The 24,317-nt window shown below is 31.9% G+C and overlaps 1 protein-coding gene across 1 annotated transcript; it reads right to left on the bottom strand.

The window, feature by feature from the left end:
- Positions 1-2,068: 2,068 nt before the first annotated feature.
- On the bottom strand, positions 2,069-3,615 carry LOC131162066 (F-box/kelch-repeat protein At5g43190). The gene has a single exon (XM_058118194.1). The coding sequence runs from the start codon at positions 3,376-3,378 to the stop codon at positions 2,254-2,256; it is 1,125 nt and encodes a 374-aa protein (XP_057974177.1). The 5' UTR covers positions 3,379-3,615; the 3' UTR covers positions 2,069-2,253.
- Positions 3,616-24,317: the final 20,702 nt, after the last annotated feature.

Raw genomic sequence — 24,317 nt, 5'->3', positions numbered from 1 at the left:
CATGTATTGTGATATCCTACAATTGGTAGGCTCAAAATCATTATTTTTTTTTTCTTGCTTAGTAGATGACATCACCCAGATGTCAACATTGTATGTGTTTTTCTCTTAGCTTGCCATGCATGCACAAATATTTTATTTTAGAATAAGTAGAAAATCATTTAAAAATTCATAAAAATTCAAAATTTTCCTAAAATATAAAAAGGAGAAATTCCATAAAATTCATAAAAAATTAGAAAGGTTATGAAAATCCTTAATTCAAAATTTCCTAAATATTCAAGACTTATAACTAAGTAAAAATCGTACAAAATCTAAAAAAAAAAAATCTATAAAAAAAAATCCAATAATCAAATAAAATTTAGAAAAGTCTAGGAAATTCTTTAACCATCCAGAACCCCTTTTTCCATGTCATGTGAGGCTACTCTTGTATGCCACCTTTTGGATTTTGCAATTTTGTGTATTGTTCTCTATTTTGCTTGAGCATGTGTGTCAATCCCTCGGGAAGCAAAATATACTAAATGGGAATTTAAATCTTACTCAACACTTTGATTGGCAGATAGCCTAGTAGAATCACCTCAGGTTAACTTGATGACCTATTATAATTCTTCTAATTTTGAGTGTACATTTTCATACTTAGTCTGTTTACTTTCCATTTTATCTTTTTTTTTTTTCACATATATCCATAATAGATCCAATGATAAGTCCCAAAAGCTATGTTTATACATGCTTTTCAACGATCTTGAAGCGAGAGGAACTTTTGTCCGTACAAGGCTTATTAATATTTTTGACTAGAACCTCGTAAATTTTGTTTTTGTATGTTTTAGGGATATTGAGACGAGAAGAATCCTTGTTTGTGTACAGGCATCCAATATTTAATGGTTGAGGAAATAAAAGAATTGAAGTCTTGATCCGATGAATTCAAAAATAATTTCAAACTAATTTACTATTTGTGGAATAGGTCAATAAGGGGTACTTCCTTTCACATATCCGTACTCTCAAACCTTACCTGGTTGATCTAAAGTTGGATTCTCCCAACTCTCGCGTGGTTATACTCCGCTTTTCTTGGGCATTCTATTAATATCATAGATGTTTCTATTCGTCCCAGTGTATATACTTATTATTCAATAATATTTAATATGTAACTAGCTACAAGAGCAAATTGATACGCTAATCATATTTTGGGAAGAAGATTCAAAAGGGTTTTAAAGTGCTTCCTAATTATATGTTTCTTTTCTCCAAAAAGAAAATCTATAATAAAAAATTATCCCTTTATTTTATTTCCTTTCCTTCTTCACAAACGGCTACCAAACAAAACGCAACGTGAGTATTTTCACGTGCTTACGAGATACTGTCTAGAAGCTAGAAAGATGGCCCCGTGTAGACCATTTGAGATTGAGAGTAGGCCATCCATGCATGGCTGCCATTGACTTCCCGCACCGCTAATGTTTTCAAAGAGTTCAAACCTATAAAATAAATAAATTACAGACGCCATTTTGTACTATTAAAAAAATATTACTACTACTTTATTATTCAACCAAAATTATTATTTATTATATTAAAAATAAATATTTAATATTAATATTCTTTTTTAGGAGTATCTTCCTTTTGTGATGCCACGTTACAAGAAGTCATGTATTCTTTATTGAGAGTTTATGTAGGAAGTTTGGCATATATTTTAAATGAAAGGAATGAAAAAAGTTTCTGCTCAAAACCTTCTCTTTCCATTCTCCTCCCCTTACTACCTTCCACCGAATCTCCTTTTCAATTTTTTCAATTGTTAAAATTCAAAACCTATGGAGGATCATCATTACTAGAGGAGTTTACTCATCTCTCCAACCCTATAATAAATTTTTTGATCTACCAATCCTACTCTGATGTTAACGTTATGGATCCCATTTTAATCCTTCTAATTTATAATTCTATAAAATAAATTAGGCTCGTTTTAGCAAAGTGAGATGATCCTACTACCCAGATTTAACAACCCTTCCTCCAAACAGTGTACCATTATATGAATCATAATAATTATTGAGCTAAATAAAGAGCTACCAGTCGTTGCAAGAACAAAACAAAATAGAACTTCAACACATCTCCCTTTATGAACTAAACTTATTTATTTACATTAGAGAAAGCGATAGCAAACGACATGTAAAGCTGGCATAATAAATATTAAGAAAGAAACCAAATGCTCACATAAAAAAAGAGAGTAATATTTTTTTTTAAAAAACACACACACACGCGCTGACACACAGCAGGGACTCACACGAAAGCATGTAGCTCAGGAGCAAAGGAGAACCACCTGAAGCCACAGCTCCATTTGTCCGGCAGAGAAGGGCATTTGGGCAGCCAGTGCCAAGTCTTCCTTGACACCTTGTAGTACAGAACCTCCGGCCATGTGTAGCAGCAGACGCAGATCATCCCTTGATGCCACAGGCAATATACATGCTCGTAATTGTGATAGCACACCGACACGAATTTCCGGCACATCATATCCGGCAAGATCTCCACCTCCGCCCATTTCCCCTCTCCCCCCAATTCCAGCTCCAATTCCCACAATTTCATGCTTCTCGAAATCCCGTTCCTCCCAATTCCCCCAATCATGTACACCTTCCCCTCGCCGTTGCTCACCAATCTGACAAATGTCAGCTCCGGCGGCAGTTCAGAGACCAAATTCCCCCAATTCCCCGTTTCCAAATCGAAGGAAACGACTGAGAACGGCTCGGGCGTTGTGAAGTACAAACAGCCATTAGAGAAAACGCCTTCCTGGTGGCAATTATCGCTCAGAATCGGATCGAAACCCCCGAATTGCTGCCAAGAATCAGACCTAGAATCGTAAACGAAAGCCGAGGTGGATGCCGATCCGGAAGATAACATGAAGATTTTGTACCCGACGGATGTGGATACGAATGTGAAGACATCGAAAGCGAAAGGGTGCGTAGGGAATTCGATGAGTCTGGAGGATTTCGCCAAGAGGTTGCAGACGAGGAAGGAGGATGAATTGGGGAGCGAGAAGCAGAGGAGGCCTTTGGATGTGGAGATGAGGACGGAGGGGGCGGCGTCGGGTAAGAGGCGCGAGAGGGGGAGGGATAGCTTGCGCCAGGAGCCCACGATAGAGTCGAAGATAGGCAAGTGGAGGCGGTGGAAGTGAGGGTGAGCAAGCAAGAGAAATGACGAGAAAGGGGAAGAAGAGTGTTTGGAGATGAATGAAGGAGAGAAGATGAGAGCTTTGAAGCGGCGACAGGTTGATCGGAGATTCAAGAATGTTTTGAGGGGGAGGAATGATAGAACGTGCTCCAGCAGATCCACCGGCAGCTTGCTCCATATTCCAGGATCCATTTCCGGCACACTCGCCGGAGAAGAAGAGATCCTCCTGTTAACCATCATCGGCAACTTATTGGTCAAAAACGTTAGATACACTTTTAGACGCCTCACGCCATTCGAGAGAGAGAAGACTAGTCTTCGCTTGCCCACAGAGTCGCAGGCCGCGGGCGAAGACAGGGAGGGGCTTCAAGGGCGCGTTTGTTTTGCGGGGTTCCCAAGCATATATAAAGGAATTTTCACAATTCATTGTGGGAATATTTATTTTTATTTTTTTAACATACACTTATTTAATGTCAAATTTTTTTGAAGTTTAGACTCTAAAAATTCTAAATATAGATTTGAATTAATTTAAATAAAAGATAATATGAAATTTAATGAGTTTTATTTAAATGTACACACTCAAAACTTTAAATTCACATATTTTACACAAATAACATATAAACGAATTTTATATCATTAAATTAAAATAAATCATTTTTTAGTTTTTTTTTATCAAATTACTGAATTTCATGCTGGCTTTAAGATTCACACGTTTTAGAATTAAACAAAATTTTAAATAATAATAATAAAAATTATGATAACAAACTATAATAATAAAAAGTACAAACATATATTTTGTTGAAAAATTTAAGAGAGTAGGGTGTATTATAAGTACAAACATATTAAAATGAGATTAGCAACACCCATGATGCAATTGATTTTGCATTTAATGATTTATTTTTCTAGCTTGTACATTTTAAACCAATCATTTTCATCTAGGATCCTAGATGAAAAAAACCTAAAATATTTAAGTTTGTTTGAAAATATATTTCAATTTTTTATTTGAGTTTGTACGACTTTGAATGTACACTTTAGTTAAATTCAAAGAAAAAATTGAATTTCGATTTTAAAAAGAAATCCAAACACAAACTAATTCTCAAACATGGAATCCAAATTATAAAAAATGGCAATCACCATTCCTAGTATCAAAATGAGGCTTTACCTAAATTACAAAAAAAAAAAAAAAAATTAGATACTTTGAACGTTAAAGTTATATTCAATTTGCCAGATAATTATTTCTAAAAATAAAATGAACTTGAAAATTTTGAAAATAGAAATAATAGTGTTTTTTTTTTCATTTTTAATTATTCCATCCAGCACGGAATTTAAAAAAATGGACATTTTTCATGACGAAATTTGAAAATATTAATCCCTTATTTATTTCTTAATACGGATTTACAAAAACTATTTAACTATCATTTGTTTTATTTTAAAAACATAATGTTTAATTTCATAATAATAATATATATATATATATATATATATATATGGGTGTGGGTGTGTGTTTTATTATTATTATGAATGATGACAAATATTATACAAATATATATATATATATATATATATATATATATATATCAAATATGCAACGGCCAATTAAAATGTATTTGTACTTCCTTCGGGAGCGAGCTGATACATGGTGCTCACATTTTTACTCACTTAGGACAACATGAGACAAAATTTGAAACTCTTGACATTAAAATGGTATTATTAGATGTATTGCATGCACATAGTAAAGAAATAAATTATAATAACGGGTTTATTTAAGTGGTTAGTTTTTTATTTCTATTGCCGATTTTCAACTGTTTGTCATGGTTTTCATTTTTTTAGCAACCTCTTGTTAGAAAATTTAATAATCAGAAATAGTTTTTTGGGATTAAATTGTTCATTTTATACATATTTAAATTTAATTCAAAATTAAATGATCAAAGGGACTTTGAAACAATTAAAAGAAATATATATATAAATTTCAAAAAATAATAATAAAACCAATTACAAAATACTCTTACTATTTTTCAATTGTTATGTCCAACAAAGTTTTTGTTGTAAAGTAAAATTTGAAAGTAGAACAATTAAGTGAAATAATTATAATAAATTTTATTTTTATTATAGTAATTTTTTAATATGTATTATTTGTAATTTTATTATTTTAATCATATTTTCATAATATTAATTTATTTAAAGATGAAAATGAACATTTTTTAATTAAGTTTTTTATTTTTATTAGTTTTAAAAATATTGACAAAACAAGTTTCTAATTTCTAGTTTTTAGTCTTTATTTTTTATTTTTGGTTTTTATTTTTTATTTTTATTCCTCTAATTTTTGACAATAATACTAAACGGCCCCTAAAATTTTCAAAATCAAAATATAATATTAAAAAAATAAAAAAAAAAACAAGCCTTTGACACCATTTATATTGTGGCAATCCTGCACTACACAAAATTTTTAAATAGAAAATAAAAATAATCTTTCTTAATTGTCATTTATCATAGCAATGCATCGATCAGAGTTCCACATTCGATGCACCCTAAATAGATTTTGGTCATTTAAGAGTAGACTAAACCTTAATCATTTAAGAGGCTTTGAAAATGTCAAAACCATGAGCCCACCATAACAAGCTACATTCCCATCCCTACTATCCCTATCCCAATAATCCTGCCCATCCCTTTCTAAAATTTGGGGAAATCCTCCTTTGGGAGGAATAGAATCCTTGTCTTCCCAATGAAGAGCCTAGGTGATGAACCACCTAGGATCAAAATTGGGATACAATATGTTAGACTCAAGCATGAGTGAAATTAAATTCTTTTTCAAGAGTTTGACATCATTAAGAGATAGAATCGAACCATCTTACCTTCTAACTAAAATATTAGATGAAAAATTGAAAGTTGGAATGATGCCTAAGTTGTTCGAGTTTGAAGATATGTGATTACATCACGATGGGTGTGAGAAGGTGGTCAAGGGGAGTTGGTAGCGTGATTTTTATTTAAACTTAATGGAGTGAGTTAAACAGAAAATCAAAATTACTAAATACATTTCAAAGAACGGAACAAAAGCACATTTGGTGATATTAAAAGGAATTGAAAGAAATGAATGCTCAAACCCATGAGTTTATGCAAAGATATCCTTGTGAGGCTAAGGCCAATGGTCATATGGGTTAAGGATTGCAGGAGAAACACATAGACTCGTTTAGTTGTGAAAAATATTTTTTATTTTTCAATTTTTTTTCCAAATATATATAAAAATTTTAACTTTTTTTAAGATTTGAATTAAAAAGATTGAAAATGATAAATTTGTTTCATTATGCAAAATAAATTTTCATTCTTTTATTTTTAGATTTTAAAATAATCACAAATATGATAGTTGTTTTGTAATTTTTAAAATTTTAAATAAGGTAATATTTGGAATCATTGATTTAAGGGTTTGAATTCAAATTTTTATGGATTTAAAAGAAATTCTATAAATAATCTACACAAAATAAAGTTTAGGATCCAAGTCCATGTTCCCACGGGCAAAGTAAGAATTGAAATCTAGAAAAATAATGAAAACATATTTTTCAACTTTTCTATATAAGTTTAGAAAATTGAAAAATAAGGTGGCATTTTCATAATTATTTGAAAAAATTATAAATGAAAAATAAAACTATTTTCACGGGCAAATAGTGTCAAAGTTGTTTATTGTTGTTAATATATTTCATAAAAAATGTCATAATTTTTTTTTTTTTGAAAAAGTGAAATGCAAATGAAATTTTTTTTTCTAAAATTAAACGAACTCTAGATTTTCATTCTAGAATGTCACCAAAATAAATAAATAAATAAATGATACATGGTATTAGGATTATTCAAAGGCACATAGAAGTTGGAAGAAAATGATTAGTTGAGCGTAGTGTTAGGCTACTTTGAAAGTCTAATTTCTACTAATGGAACCATTAATGTCGAATCGGTTTTTAACATAATAGATCATTGCATTTCTAGTTAAGTGAATGCGACTCTCTTACACAAGTTTAAACCAAAAGAAATATATATATGTATCTTGAACTAGATGCATACTTCTAAAGCGCCTAGGCTTCATATATGTATGCAAATTTTTTTTTCCCAAAAAATTTGGCATATTGTTAGTTCAGACATTAATGTTTAACATATTTCTTTCTTTCAAACAATCCAAATAAATTACTCAATTCCATCAATATTTGCCAACCCCCAAAATTAAAAAGCCCAATCAAATGATCTAGTTTAGACTTGTTTCTTTGTAATACTCCCTATAAATTTAGTACAAAATTCTAGTACAAAACATTCTTTTTTTTTTTTTTTTTTTATTACATAGGAACTTCAGCCACCAACAAGCCCTTCGGACCCCTTGGTGCGGCACCAAACCTACGGATCAGCATCCTCCCCCTAAGTCTCGCTAATCAAGTAAAGTTCGAAATGCTGACACAGCTTCCATGCATCAGTTGGGCATTCGGCTAACTCGACTTCCGGGACACATCTTCATTACCATCCACAGTCCCCGTTGGCTCATAGAGAACTCTCACCATCCACGGTCCCTGTTGGATCACAGAGCGAACTCTCACCATCCACGGTCCCCGCTGACTCACAGAGTAAATTCTCACCATCCACAGGTACCGTTGGCTATCTACCTGAAATTAAACTTCCGATACTCCTTCTTATGTGTTGATGCCTTTCCACCGCTCCATGCCCGTGGGGGCTTAGTACAAAACATTCTTAGCTCGTATTATAGCATAATACCACGTCTATCATAATGTTAAATGATTTTATGCAAGAAAATATGAACAGGAAAGTAGCAGATTTTAAAAAAATGGTTGGCCAACTTTTTTTTGAACTTAGAGTAGAAGGATTTGATAGATTTCAATCCTTTATTGCACTATTTGTTACAGAAAGAATTTGAGAATTTGGAACTGTAAAATTATGAACTTGTATTGATTAATTAAACTATACATTATAACTCTATAAACAAAACCTATTAAACTAGAAGAACCAATTCCTTGAAGAATTAAAGCAGAATATTGACTTGCATGTAATTTGTGAATCACATTCTTTACGAAAGCATTTATGAATAATGTCACTCCTGACGAATAATATTTTGTAATAATAATTGTGAATTATACAAAGTTTTGTAAGGTTGAAATTGTATTGATAATATCACTATAAATTTATTTTTATTTGTGAAAAAAATCTTCTTGTACCTCCTTTTCTATAGGTGGTGTTGATTTATTCAATATCTGTATCAATATATAAAAAAAACAATTCTTTATTTTTATTAGGAACACAAAAGAATAGTAAGAGATTTCTAGTTTAAAATAATCATTAGAATTGTTAGGGTTGTTGAAATAATGATAAGAGGGAGCACTAGTACACATGTTATTTTATATATTATTATAGATATAGAATATAATTAAACATATTAAATGGAAAGCAAATACAAAAAAAATTTTACATATAAAAATGATTTTTTTTTTTTGGGATATTGCTACTCTCGCTTCAACTTTTTCAACAAAACACTCCCAAAGTTCATAATTATTACTATTGAAAAATATTATTTATCAAATGTCACAAAAACTTTCATGAATATTTTTAATTTTTTTTTAGAAAAAGTAGTATATTTGTCATGCTATATCAAATAAGCATTAGTGGGCTTGTTGAAAGAATGAAAATAGAATTGACTTTTTAGTGATATTGTTCTTTTTTTTCTTTTTTTTTTTGAATAATCCAGGAACTCCAGCCACCATTGTGTCACTTTGGACACTATGGTGCGACACCAAATCCGAGGAGGTGAAAGCCACCCGCCCATTGACGCATCCTTAGTAATTCACCGAGATAAACTTTAAAGGGGAAATTGAACCTGTGAGGGTCACCAAAGTCACAAGTCGCTCTTACCACTTGAGCCAACTCGACTGGGCTTTTAGTGATGTTGTTACTCTCATTTCAATATTAACAACAAGACACAAATAAAGTTCATAATTGCTATTGAAGAATATTATTTGCCAAATGTCATAAAAACTTTCATGATCATTTTCAATTTTTTTTTTACAAAAAAATAATGTATTTGTCATGCAATTTGAAATGAGCATTAGTACTAGGCTTGTTGAAAGGATAATAGAATTGAACAAAACAACACCTCTATGAAAAGGCAATACCAAATTATTTTTACATATAAAAATGTCTTTTTAGTGATATTGTTACTCTCATTTCAACATTTACAACCGAACGCAAATAAAGTTCGTAATTATTTTTGAAAAATATTATTCATCAAATGTCATAAAAACTTTAATGAATATTTTTAATTATTTTTCAGGACCTCTTTATCATTCTATATAAATAAATTATCGAGCTATTTCAAATAAGCATTAGCACTAGGCTTGTTGAAAGAACGAGAATAAATTTGAAGAAATCAACACCTATATTAAAAGGCAATACAAAATTATTTTTACATATAAAAATGACTTTTTAGTGATAGTGTTATTCTCATTTCAACATTGACAATAGAATACAAATAAAATTCATAATTATTATTGAAAAATATTATTCATCAAGTGTCATAAAAACTGTCATGAGCATGTGTCAATTTTTCTTTTTTAAAAAAAATTCATTATATTTGTCATATTATTTCAAAGTAATAATTGGTGTGTGAGCCATGAGTCACTCACGAAAATTTCATGGTTGATAATGAATTTGAATTCTCTATCCCCAATTTTCTATCCCATCCCTTTGTTTTTCTTTTAGAGAACGTCGGTATCATGGGCGTAAGCACTAAACTAATTTCATGCTTACGCTAACAGTGTCCTTCACTAGCGTAGAAGGTAAATCGCGATTATACAACAGAAGTGGTAGGGATCGAACCCAGAATTATACGATACATGGTGGTTCTTCCCGACGTGATCCCGGGGCACATTTTACTTTACCATCCATACCTACAAGACCTACAAGCACTCCCACGCCCCACCAACCACCACCAAAAGACGTGCCCTTGCCACCGGTCAAATTTTTTAACCCGATTAACAGTTCCAACGCTCATTTAACCCTCAGTCAATTAATACATTTTTTTTTTAAATTCATAGTTGACTTTTTTTGGATGCAGAGCATGGTCAAACCAAAAGTTTTTCCGGCAAGACGGCTCCGTTGATGGCCCATAAACTGCTACGGCGAGACTGCTCCGCTGATGTCCCCCTTTTATTTGCATGATGACATCATCTCTCTGAATTGATAGCTTCCAATTTTCCAAATTTCCCCCTTTAATGAACCTCTAGTTTAATGGATTTTTCTCATCGTTTGAGCAAATGCAGTTGATTTGAATCTCTGGGTTTAAGGGGATTTCGAATTTTGAGCAAACATTGAATTGTTGAACCTCTAGGGTTAATGGGTTTCTGATTTGGTGATCATGTTGTGGTTTTTGAGAGAGTGCAGAGCAAACATGTCATGCATGGAAGGAGAGAGAAAAAGCTGTGAGACATGAATTGGGACTAGCTCTTGCCCACCAAAGAGGACGAAAAACCTCCTCCCGAGCGGGTCACAACTGAGGCCACTACAAGCATGGTCACGTCTTCAGATTCCTTAAGCAAGAAAAAATTAGGTCCTCTCGGAGGAATGCCATGATCCTCCCATCAAACATTTACATTCAATGAAAACACTCCATATAATAGGTCTGATCAAACTAAAGTTGGACCCTACCATATGAGATATATTATTTGAAATGTTTTTATTGGATGGTAGAGTGTGATGTAAGATATATATATATATATATATATATATACACACGGCCATTTAACAAGAAACACTAATCTGTCTAACACTCTTACTCACTATGTAGAGACCCAAACTGTAATAGCTGGGCTCGTCGACGAATTCCTTCAGAACCTCGTCGACGAAATTTAAAGTCTCGTCGACGAGGAAATACCGAGCGGATTAGAGAAATATCTGGAACTTGGACTTGGCGACGAAAGGATGGCCTCGTCGACGAGTTGTGTGGCGGACTCGTCGACGAGTTGGACTTAGTCAAAGGCTCTGTAAATATCCATTCTAGTTGCTTAGTTTCTAAGTTTCTCCCAAAAGATCTCTCTCTCTCTCTCTCTCTCTCTCTCTCTCTCTCTCTCTCTCTCTCTCTCTACCAACGAAATCTCTCTCTCTTTCTAAGATTCTTCGCCACTTGTCGTCCGTTTCCAAAAACGGAGGGTACTGCGTGGATCAGAAGAAGAAACTCTACAATTTTAGCAGATCAAATTGTAATTTCGAAGAATTTCGGGTTTTCCCCAAAAATCGAGGTAAGGATCTGATCTTAATTCTGATTAGATATTTGGATAATAGTCAAAATTGTAGTAAGGTTATGTTCTGTGGTTTTAGGTTTTCAAGATCCCGAGTTGTCGATTTGGATCGTTTCCGAATGTAGTTTCGTTTCGAGTTTAAGGTAAGGAGAATGTGATTACAACAGCATTTTTGGAAAACTAAACAGCTAAGAAGCTAGTTTATACTTATATGTATTATTTAACTACTTATTTGCTAAATTCTATCGAGTAGAAATGCAAATTTTACGATTTTTGGTAAAAATGAGGATTTTGACGTATGATCTCCGAATTTTAGGAAAATCATCTATTTGAATTTATACAGTATTAGAAGATGCTTGAACCCTTTACTTTTACATTTAAATAATGTTTACTAGATTTTTATCATTTAACGGATTTTTCGATTAAACTTGTGTGATATATGTTGAAATGAAAATGTATGAATTTTCTATACTATTGATATAGATTATGGGAACGGAGTTCCAATTTGTTATATTAAAAATGTGGAAAACAAAGGCTGATTATACATCGAGCTGTATATATGAAAAAAAGGGTAAACCGAGTGGATAGACACCGATTTGAACCTGATGTGATTATCTGAATTTGTGAAAATACTATAATTACACAGGTTGCTATATTTTGTCATAAATTGTATATATGATAAATGGAATCACAGCTTACTACAAAAGGAGTTGAAAGATACTCTAGTAATAGGGGTTGAAAGATACTCCTAATGGCAGGGAATATTCCTCAACTGGAAGGGTACAGTGCAACCACTCATGTTTAAAATCAATGTAGGTACATAGATAGTCGGCTAGTAGGTGTAATGAAATCACTGGTAAAATAATAAACCAGATGGAGGTAGTCGGATTATATATAGATACTTGACATATGCCTGCACGAACAAGGCATTGTTGGAGATATTAGTGCACAACCCGTGCCATGGGGTAAATAGGCAATACACGTATGACAAGCTGGTCGTTGTTCTAATAATCATATGCATGATTTAAATACTTGATGTGCAGATATATGTTATATGATACAGTATTATAAACAAATGTTTCAAACGTATGAGTTTGTATGAAAATGTGCATATATGCAGTCACACACTGTTGTAACACTTTCTTCCGTACTTATAGGTGTCTCACCCTATTATACAACCTTTGTTTTCAGGTTCATCAGTATGTCGGTCCTAGTAGCTAAAGGGCCTGAGGAGACTATTTTTGGTTTAGCTTACGTAAGCATTGGAATCCTGTATTAAACTCAGATGATGTTATTTTCTGGAGGATTGTAAAAACAGGATTTATTATATGTCTAGGTTTATGTAATTGTGGATGTGTTAGTAAGCTCTGGTATAAGACTAATAGAAATCTTAGCAAAAATTAACAAAGAAAAGTTTACATAGTCTTTCAACTATGATGTAATTAAGAAGTTCTACCCTTAAATTATGCATTATACTTTTTTTGTATTTCAAAGTGATGTAATTACCATTTGATAATCAATAAAGTTTAAGTTTCTCTCTCTCTATTTCATTTAGTTTTTCCTAGTTTGATTTGTGACTTTCATGTTTGGGATTAATTATACTAAAAAAAGGAATAAAAAATGAAAAAGAGATATTACATATTTCATTTCGTAAGTCATTTTTGAACTATAATTGGACTTTATCTTTTGAATAAGGGTACATACGCAACCTATCGAATGAAATGGCAAATTTAGTCTAAAGGAGTCACAAATCCAAGTTTTTCGTAAGAGTAAAACTTGTCTCTTCAGTTTGAAATACAATGTCTTATAGCCAATCAAGATTTGAGTTGATAACTCTTTTGAAACTGTTGATTGACCTAATAGTGAGACAAATTTTTTGATCTCATCTCTAGGAATGTATAATTAGACCAATTTAAAGGAAATGATGCCATTCTTAGTAATCTTTGCATGGTCTCATTTAAAATTTGTTCTTACTCGATTCTTATAACCCTTAGCCTTCTCATTCAATTCAAAAATCAAAGAATAAAAATAGTTGAAAATATTTAGCAAATTGTTTATCAAATGGTGCAATTTTGAAATGTACCATAATAATGAAGCAAATGATGAAGAATTCATGAAGGGATTTGGTGACTTCAATTAAGTTCTAGTTAACGTAATGATTAGGACAAGTGGTCGACTGAATTTATACGTTTTTGTGTGGTGTTTGATTAACAAATTATATCTCTATTTTTTTCTAATATTTTATCCTAAAATGTTGTTTTCAAAAAGATGGTTGTTATCTATAGTCATTTTTTGTCCAAACATTCCATGACCTAATAAGAAAATACAAAAATTAAGCTAAAACAAAGAGAGAAAAGGAAATTGTACAGAGCAATCGAACAACCACTTGATGGAAGTCAACCAGTCCTTGTACTCCCTATATTTTGGCACAAGCACAGAGACTTTTTGGCGTCATCCTAATAGCAGTCAACTAGTCCTAAAGGAGCAATCTACTAGTGCAATTATTTTCAAATTTTGAATCTTTTTATCTGATTGGTTCATGAGTCCAGTAAAGCCAAGTATCATAATCGTTTGCCACATGTCAAGCTACAAGTCAGGTCATTATTTGTTGACAGTTGGTGGTTATGGTGGCTAAAATTTTGAATTCGAAATTTAAAATTCCTAACCCTCCACCATGAATGGCTTATAAATAGACCATACATAGTTCTTTTATGTGCGTCCAAGTGAGGGTTAGGGTAAGAATACAAAGGAAGAAATTTATTTCCTTGGGCTATAGGATGACAATTCCTATTTGGGGGTCGGGGGGATTAAAGAGATATCTTCATTCTCTCAATCATTCTTTTCTGACCTTTGGGTGTGTGTATATATTGAGTGTATCTCCTACTAGAGATACAATCCCTCGTGTTTACAAGTCAATCATATCACCCTCCTACATTTATTTTTAAGTTTCATTGTAATTTTGCATGTTGGTATGCATAATTTTGTGTAATTTGTATATGACATGATGTTTTTCTTTGTATTTTCACGCAATTAAATTGTTTTAGTGTCTCTATATTGGTCTCTATGCATCATGTGAAACCACACTTAGTTTTGGCATCATATCTTCTGAAAAAAATGCATTGTTGATAAAATGAATTTCATGGTCTTTCACCCCTAGATCTATGATTGATCTAGGATTCCCCGAGACAAGACGAACTGTTGATTCTCCAAAAAATGTCAATGACTTACCTAAGAGTAAACTAAAAGCAATCCTTCAGACAGGATCTTCCCTCCCTAAAAGCGCCTCTTGGCCCAGGTTAGTTAGAATTGGATAAAACTTCCTTAACTAATTGAATGGGAGAGGGAGACCTAGGGCCTAAGCCCAACGCAACTTTGGTCTTGATCCTCCCCAACCCCCCACCCCCGCAGAGCATATAGATCCACTCGATCGATGAACACTTTCTTTTTTCACATATGTATGTTAATATTTCAAATCAACATGTCATTTATAGGATATGAGTAAACAATATTTTGCACTACATTTGTCATAATAGCATGAAAAATTAAAGGAAATTTAAAAAATGCATACACACAATCAACCGACATGTTCTCCACAAACAATCGACCACTCGGTCTTGAGGTTTCTTTACAACCCTTTTTATAAAACTTTTCTTGAATTTCTAAGTTGATGGGTTAAAACATTCACTAGAGTATATGGTTGAATCTAATTGTTGATAATTTAATGTGATTTAATGGTTTTCACCATTAAAAAAAAAAAAAAACCAACAAAAAAAAAACAAAAACCAAAAAAACCATAAACAAAAACAAGATTAAATTTTGAAGGTTTTTTTAAGGAAATTAAAATTCTGAAACGAATGTTCATGATGTGATTTTTAGACATTTTCCAAAAGTTTTTCAATTCCTTTTCAAAAAGAAAAAAATCCAAGCCCAGTTTATGGTTCTCTCATCAAAAAATAATTTTAAGTTAGTTTAGAAAAAATAATATTTTTCAAAGTAATAATCTATAAAGTAGCTTGAGGATGAAAAGATGTTATTTTTCTAAAATTAACAGACATCAAGGCTCCACTTTGCAAAGAGTTTTTTGAAAAATCAATGTTTTAACCAAAATATATGGACTAATTTGATATTGTTGCTATCTATTTTATGTTTCTGATTCTACATAATGAAGACACAAACTATAAAATGCATTTTTATATTGTCAATTTTTTATTTCTATCATTTGTTTTTAGTTGTTTACGAAAAAAAAATGAAAACCAAATTTTAATATCTAAAAATAGTTTCACTAGATTAAATCATTCAATTTATACACTTTTAAATGAACACTAAAATAAAATGATCGTCTGAGTTTAAATATCATTATAATAAAAGTATAAATAAATTTCAAAAAATAATAATAATAAAATCAATTACAAAATATTTTTACTATTTTTCAACGTAAAATTTTTATTAAAGCAAATTTTAAAAGTATAAAAATTAAATAAAACAATTATGATAAATTTTATTTGTATTACAATATTTTTAATTTGCATTATTTGTAATTTTATTATTTTGATCAATTTTATTTAATTAATTTTTTAGTATTAATTTATAAATGTTCGTCAATTTCTGATTTTAAATTTGTCTCTGATCTTTTATGTTAGTTTTTAATTTTCATTTATATAGTTTTTTTACAACTATACCAAATGGCCCCTAAATTTTACATTTCAAGGTTTTAAGTATTTTCATAAATTTTCAAAATATTTATAATCAAAAATTAAAAATAATTTGAAACTACAAATGTCTTGAAGATAGGTAGGTTGCCTACTTTATAAATTTAACCATAACTACTAAATTCTTTTCCCTTTTTCTCTTTCATTTTAGTGTTTTTTCTTTTGTGTTGCTTAATTTTCTTTAAAGACTTGAAAAGTAAGTAATAAAATTTTCTTAATGGTTAATTCCTTGCACAACCCTTATGAAAAAGTGGAAGACAGTTCTCTATAAGGGACAGTCGACCAACCTTACACAAGAGCAAGGCACAGTAACCTACCTCCAAAGAACGTTCAACCGATCCCTAATACTTTTCATTTTTATAAATTTTAATAAATAAATTTTTAGGTGAGATAGCACACAAGATAAAAAAATGGTAACCATTCTTAATGAAATGGGTGATTTAAGATCGTGGAACTTAATTCGACTTGAATAGAATTAAAGAATTACCATCCCTATTCACAATTAAACATATGAACCTAAAAACTTTTTGAAAAAAATTTTTCATTATTGTCTTTTAAAAAATTAAAATAAAAGGACAACTCCAATTTATAAATAAAAATATGAATTTAATAATCAATTGTTTGGTTATCGACACTTATTTTCAAAATTATTACCAAACTAATTGACAACAAAATAAGCCTTTGCGTCGACAAACCAAAAATAAATTTAATTAGCAAGAGTCATAGTTCTTAACTTACGAATAATTTTGTAATCAAATATTACTATGAGAACTTTCTCCAAGGCCATTGAGACTAGAATTTGTTATTTGAGAGCTCCATCTATGTACCAAAGAATCCTATTAAGTTGGAGAAATTCTTAACTCTAGTTACCCAAGAACACTACTACATTTTCAGAAACTAAATCAATTAAGCAGTTAATGGGAGTCAAATGTCATATACTTGGTTGTCCAATAGCATAACCTAGCAAGTCCTAACTGAGCTGAGCCCTTTATGTGGACACTAATCAAACCACAATTTTCAATGATATCTCTGCTCAATGTTTGCTAAGTGAAATTCACCTCTTTATACTTTATATGTTGGCCATATATTTCCCATCCCATCACGTTCCAACCCATTAAATGGGCGCAATGAAACAAAACCAAATACAAGATGCAAAAGGCAGCATGGCCCTAGAGTAAAATTTTATTAAATAAAACCCTCTTGCACTATTATTTAATATCCCTCTGCCTTGTACATGAGGATAATGATTAGTCTAAATGTTTTCTAAAGAGAGTAATAATGTCATTGTAATGGTTGTCCGACCGATAATGACCTCCCTAGTTTGATCCGACCTAGGCAATGGTCTCTAGGTTTAGTCACCAATCCGAGTCACTAAACCTATTCGAGTTTTAAAACTACCAAGGTCACTTCACGAGATCTAACATTTCCAAAAATGTGATGCCCATAACTATACTTGAAAATAGATTTAAACCAATGCGGATTACATATTGTATTCATAATGCAATTTTTCGATAAGAGAAAAAGAAATATGAAATAATTAGATCAAATACATCCATTGGCGAAGTATCGAACCATTCCTACTAGTGAAAGCAAAGAGCAAAAGCACAACCACCCAAGAACTAAAGAACTCACTCAATAATCATAGTCATGATACTAACCGTGAATAGAACTCCCAATCTAAGAAATCACAAATCAAATTGAATTAACTCGTATGATCCTAGTACAAATTTTCAAAAACCAATTAGGCATGCACATATGCCAAATAAAAAATATACATGAAATTTCAATAAATACGCATTGAACATGCTACTAAGTAATATGAGATTTGCTGCACCATAATCTATTCAACTCAAAACATAAATCATATAGAAACAGTAAAATGTGTTCGCTAAGTGACTATTTGGTATTATTATCAAAAAAAAATGAAAATAAAAATTAAAAACTAAAAATTGAAAATCAACAACTTACTGGGTTAACATTCATAAAATAAAAGCAAATTTAAAACTTAATTAAACAAACGCTGATTTTTGTCATTGAGAAACAAAAATTTATAAATATTAGTAAAATAATAAAAGTACAAAACAATACAAATTAAAAATACTATAATAAAAAAAAAATTATTATAATTATGCTATTTTATTATTATATTTCAAAATTCGCTTTACAAGAACAACCTTATTCTACATTACAATCCACAAATAGTACAAATATTTCGTAACAACTTTTTTTATTTTTTAATTTGAAGTTTATTGGACAATTTTTTTATTTTAATTATATTCTAAATTCATGTGATCATTTTAATTTAAAAAATTAGTCTTAAAATAAACAATTTGATTCCAACCAAAAAAAACAGTTAATTTTGAATATTAAGACATTCTAACAAGAAGTCAAAAGCAAATTTTAAAAAATCATAAATTTTAGTTTTCAATTTTTCGCAAATAACAAAGACTACCATAAATAGATACTGACAACATAAATACACTTTCATAATAGGTTTCATCACTATACAGAAACAAAAAGCAAGAAACGAGAAACGAAGGATCTATTTGGTATCATTGTTTTTTGTTTTCTGTTTCTATTTCTTCACAATGAAAAAACATATCATAAAAACACATTTATGTCTATTGTCAATTTTTTGTATCTGTTGTCTATTTTTATTTGTTTGCCAAAAAAAATAAAAAATAAATTTTATAATTTTCAATTGTTTTGGTGACTTGTTGCCAAAAATTTTAATTTCTAGAAATATTTTTTTAATGTGCATTATTTGTAACTTCATTATTTTACTCATATTTTTATTATATTTTGATTTAAAGATGAAAATGAGCTTTTTTTAATTAATTTTTAAATTTATATTAGTTTATAAATCTTAACCAACAGATTGCTAATTTCTATTTTTTAATTTCTATTTCTAGTTTTTCGTTTTCGTTTTTGATTTTCGTTTCCCTAATTTTTGACAATGATACCAAATAACCTCTAAGACTATCGGATAGACCCCAAGTTGTATAAGCTTGACTATTATAATTTATATATATATCTGTGTGTGTGTGCGCGCGCGCGTCTCAAGCACAAAAGAAAAAGGGTTTCCATTCCTCAAGCTTGATTTGATTGTAAATGTCTACTCATCTTATCGCCTCCTACTAATAGTGGATTGCTCCTAGTTTTCATGTTCGACAAAATTTCCTTATTTTGGGACAGTATAGAACCATTTCATACCCTCTGTGTGTGTGTGTGCGCACGTCTTAAGCACAAAAGAAAAAGGGTTTTCATTCCTCAAGCTTGATTTGAATGTCTGCTCGTCTTATCGCCTCCTACTACTAGTGGATTGCTCCTAGTTTTCATGTTCGACAAAAGTTCCTTATTTTGGGATAGTATAGAACCATTTCATACCATTAAGGCAAGGCAGCTACTGAATACAGTAACCTTGCCGCCATTAAGCTCATTTGGTGTCTTTGCACCTCAAAAACCTTTGGGTTTTCTGGGCGCATACTTAAAAGATCAAAGGGAACAGTTTGTGGGCCATTAAGGCTCCCCTCCCCAACCAGTATACATGGATCTGGATGAAAATTCTAAAAGCCAAACCTTTATAAAAACATCAATATCTTATTGGTGACTTAACATCTGTCAACTTGGACAATTGACATTCAGACAGACTGATTGAACACTTCGGACAACATTTCACCTTAGAGCTGCTGGGTCTCCCTATCAACTCAAAATGGACGACATGATCTCAATGAATCAATGGATATGGCCAAGAAGGCTCTTCCAATGTTCAACAAATGCAAAGTCCTCCTTGCTGCTTAAAAAAAGATTTGTCATTTGGCTGCCCACTCCTTCAGGCAAATTCTCTACCAAGACTGCATGGGACTCTTATCGAAGACATAATCATATACTTCACTGGCCAAATATCACGTGGACCAAGCACAACATCCCAAAGCAAGCATTCATTGCTTGGCTTGCCATTCAAAAAAGATTGATTACCTTAGAAAAGCTGCCCCTTGGGGCAAAGTCGTATGCAATACTTGCAAGCTTTGTGATATCTCACCTGAAAACTGCAAACACCTCCTCTTTGCTCTACTCCACAGAGTGAAACATTGCAATAAGTGCAAATGACTTTCAAGTGCACTTCATTACATACTAACTGGTACAGCACTGTAAATTGGTTGAGTCAGCTGGGAAATTCTCTAACAAATGAAATCTATAAGCTTGCTTGGACTACACCATCTACCACACATGGAAAGCAAGAAACAAGAGATCATATGGAGCTGATCCTAAATATGAACCAACGGCTGAGCAAGTCATTCTATATGTTAGAATTAAAGGTTCAGATTTCAGGAATCCTAACTTACTGTAGTTATTTTGTCTCCTAAACATGTACATTCCCTTTGCTCTTACTAAGAAAAGGAAGGTAGCTTCTATAATCTGCTTTCAACACGTTCATTCATCATCATCCCATTCCCCTAGTTTGAGGTCCTTGCCTTCATTTTCATCTTTTAAAACAATTATCCCATCTTACCACTCTTCCTCTTCAAACTCATTTTTGCATTCTTTACAAAGATGAGCATTCAATCTTTGTTGCTCCAATTGATTCCCTTTTCAAGGGTGGACATGGTCAAACGTGCTCCAACTCTTTTCACAACCTGTGAGCATCACATGTAAAGCTAAGTAATCATATTACAAACATTTTTTTTTTTGGATCCAAGGTAATGGCTTAAAACCAAAACAAGAAAAACAAAACCACCTAAGGCATAGAAAGAAAACAATTAAAAAAAAAAAAGGCTGGTAAGGCACTTCAACTCTCCTACTATAAAGTAATATATAATAAAAAGAATGAACGTGTGTCATATCTATGTTTATGAGCTAAAAAACACTAAAAATTGAAAAAATAATTTTAAAGGCAAATATAATACAAGACAACTTCTCATCTCTGGTCAAAGTAGCAAAATGTATACCAAACATTCCCTCAACTTTTTTTGAACTTTTCCATCTATAATTTCAATATTCAAATGCATCCTTTCAATTGTGTAGTATAAACCAACTTCGCCTTCCATGTCCATATTAAAATTGTTACTATATTGAACCTACAAATGAGTAATAGAGAGAAATGAATATTTAGGGAACATCTAACATACTATTAAAAATCTTATTCCCAGGCAACTTTCCTCAAATTGAAAAAATATCCCACATATGGCCTATTAAGTTGCAAGTCTCATCTTTTATCAATAATCTTCCAAATATGATTATATTTTTGTTCTTAAAATTTTGAATAATTTGTTCTTCTACTCTATCCATCACCTTGTATATATACTCATTGTCAATTTGGCAACACCATCAACAAGCATTAAAACTTTTAGTAGTGGACTAACACACTTTAAACAATACTTGATTGTTTTTCAGAATTTGATATCATGCAATAGGGAGAGCCACCACTTTCTTAGCTCCCAACTGCAGATTCCTCTAACGCAAACATAGCCCAAAATGAAGCTCATTTTCAACAAAATCTTCAAAGTACAAAAAAACAAAAAAAACAAAAAACAACACAAAAAACAAAACAAAAAATGGAAAAATAAAATGTATAATTGCTACAACTCTCTGAACATGTTAAGTACCCATCCGCTTCCTCGGCTTTCTGTATTGTGACATGAAAGATAGGCGAGTCCTTGATGTCATGCATAATTAAGTCAATGCAATGAGCCAAACATGAAGACCAAAGCAAATTCTTCCTTGTCACTAGCAGGTAAAAAGAGTCAAAGCACCATAAGTTGCAACTTAAAGATCATTTTTCTCCCCAATCTTTTCAATTAGTGAGTCAAGTAACTCAAAATAACTTACAGGCATCATTCACCACGGCAGGAGGTATCCACTAATTTGAGGAAACGCAAGCCACTAAGGTAATGTCTTTGTTTTGTGTCAAACCATCCATCCGGCATCAATGTACATCCCGTCTTTCCCAATTCTTTTCTGTACCAGTCCATAATGTCTTTCACACTCAAACCTCTTTCTTCAAAGAAGTTACCCTAACAATGATGATAACTCAGGAAGTTCCAATCCTTTTCCATATTAGCCAACCATCATCATTGAAGCAAATAACAGGCTCATTGCCAAGTTGAAGGATAAAGCATGCCCATATAAAATCAGCATCTGCTTTGTAGTTTGAACCACCTGCTCCTTATTATTCATCATTGTACTAGAAGAATGTTGTTTACATCCCTAGTCCTCTACCCTTAGTGGAAAAAGCATCCATAGTGCCTTTAATTTGTCCTACAATTTAAACTTATAGTTCTTCTTTTCCAACCACTTCTTGAAAATTTCATTTTCATCGTTGACATTCTTTTGTCTTATTCGTTCTAAATCTTCATGCCATCTAAACATTTCTTGCAAGGAGCTACATCACCATGATCCCTATAAAATGGTATTTCACTCTATTTATGCCACCTCACCTTTCAAGCCCCTGGGTGATAACATTTCAGGTGCATTCTCTTATCATAAATCCAAGAACAATGCTCCCATGTAGAATCATCACTCTTTTATGTTTGAACTTTTTTTTTAAGACTTTGCACTTGAACTAGAAGCCATTTTCCAACATATCAAGACCCAAATAAACACTAACCACTTTTCTAATTTCAACCTACAAAATAAAAATTAACAAAATATATAAAAAAAATAAAAAGTTTAAAATAAAACATTAACCACATGTTTGATGCATAGGAAATAATGGAATTCGGCATAATAGGATAGAATTTATTGCTTAATTTTTTTATGTTCTCCATTCAAACTTTCATTCCAATTCCATTTCCACCCCATTCCATTCCACAAACCAAAGACAAGGTAAGAGATTGACAACAATATATAAACAGATTAATAAATGATAAAATCATAATAGCATAGAGGAGGGGGCCTGAGGTGAAATCTGTTTTCTCTCTGCACATTTTAATAACCATATGCTAGCTTGCACCATGCTTCTACATTTGTCCCAAGAACCTTTTTTTTTTTTTCAGGATAACAGTATATTCTTCCAAGATCTTGATTGATAAGATCTGGTTTGATCATATTTGATTGGATTTAGTATGGAGAATACTAATCGATGTTAAAGATCGATGACTTCTGTTAGCTTTCTTAGCCTGGTTTTGATTTTGGAAACCATCTGGCTTTTGTCTCTGATGATTGGATTGGATTGTATTTAATCTTGAAGATTGGTATTCAACATTTTTGAAGTTCGATTGACTCTTTTAGCACCCTAATTCTGGTTTTGATTTTGGAAATCCGTTTGGTTTTCATCCGAGATGATTAATTTGAAGATCTAGGCAGCTATAGCGTTACAAGATTGATTGTTGTCGTCTTTGTATTTCCTTATTGACCTATTCTAATCCCGTATAGTGGAGACTTTGTTTAAAAACACAATGCAGAATGTTGAAAGATCCACTGGATTGTACTGTGAGAAGCAACACAGGAGCCCACTCGCTTGGTACATAGCAGCAGAGTAAGGAGCTAGAGGAAAATATTTGGTGAATCTACTAGTAGGAGGCAGAACTGAGTAATAATGAATGCTGCCCGATGACATCCACAGAAGAATAGGCTCACAACCTCTGTTCTATCGATGAATCATTGTCAGCACAATTCAAGAAACGAGACTATGTTTCGCCCTCTGCTCCACCTTGGTTATTAGCAGACAAATACTCAAAGCCAATCAAAGTTATTGCATTCTCTGACACAGGAGCAGCATGTAGCTTCCTTAAGCCAAGCATTCTTCCGAAAGATAAATGGTGGTCATGTAATCAAGGTTTCAAAGCGACGAATGGAGAACATTTTCAGGTCAGATTAAAGAGTGTACCAATCTATATTAAGCTTCATCCAAAATGCTAAATCAAGGCAACATTCTTTCGGTCAAACCTTCCAATATATACTGAGTGGAAAGCATTAATTGGTATCACAGTCATGGCAGCTTAAAGACTCCTTCAAAGCCTCCCTCATCCTTTGAGTGATGGATCTCTTCGCCTACAACAAATATTATTGGTCTAACCCAGTATGCTCTATCGTTACCACATCCTATGTGGATCCTCCACATCATAACAATTATGAACAACTGAATATTCCATTCCAAGCATCTCTTTCCTTTTAAAGTCATTATAGAATAAGACCTAAGGTACCCTTGACCTATTCGAAGCCATGGAAGCATGTGTTTTGCTCGGGTAGAGTTGGCTTC

The sequence above is a fragment of the Malania oleifera genome, chromosome 8, assembly GCF_029873635.1.
Source record: "Malania oleifera isolate guangnan ecotype guangnan chromosome 8, ASM2987363v1, whole genome shotgun sequence".
Classification (NCBI taxonomy): Eukaryota; Viridiplantae; Streptophyta; class Magnoliopsida; order Santalales; family Ximeniaceae; genus Malania; species Malania oleifera.
This window is presented reverse-complemented; position numbering and strand designations above follow the sequence as displayed.

Bases quoted from the DNA above. Each gene is read 5' to 3' on its own strand.
- LOC131162066 (XM_058118194.1), bottom strand. From the start codon at position 3,378: ATGATGGTTAACAGGAGGATCTCTTCTTCTCCGGCGAGTGTGCCGGAA.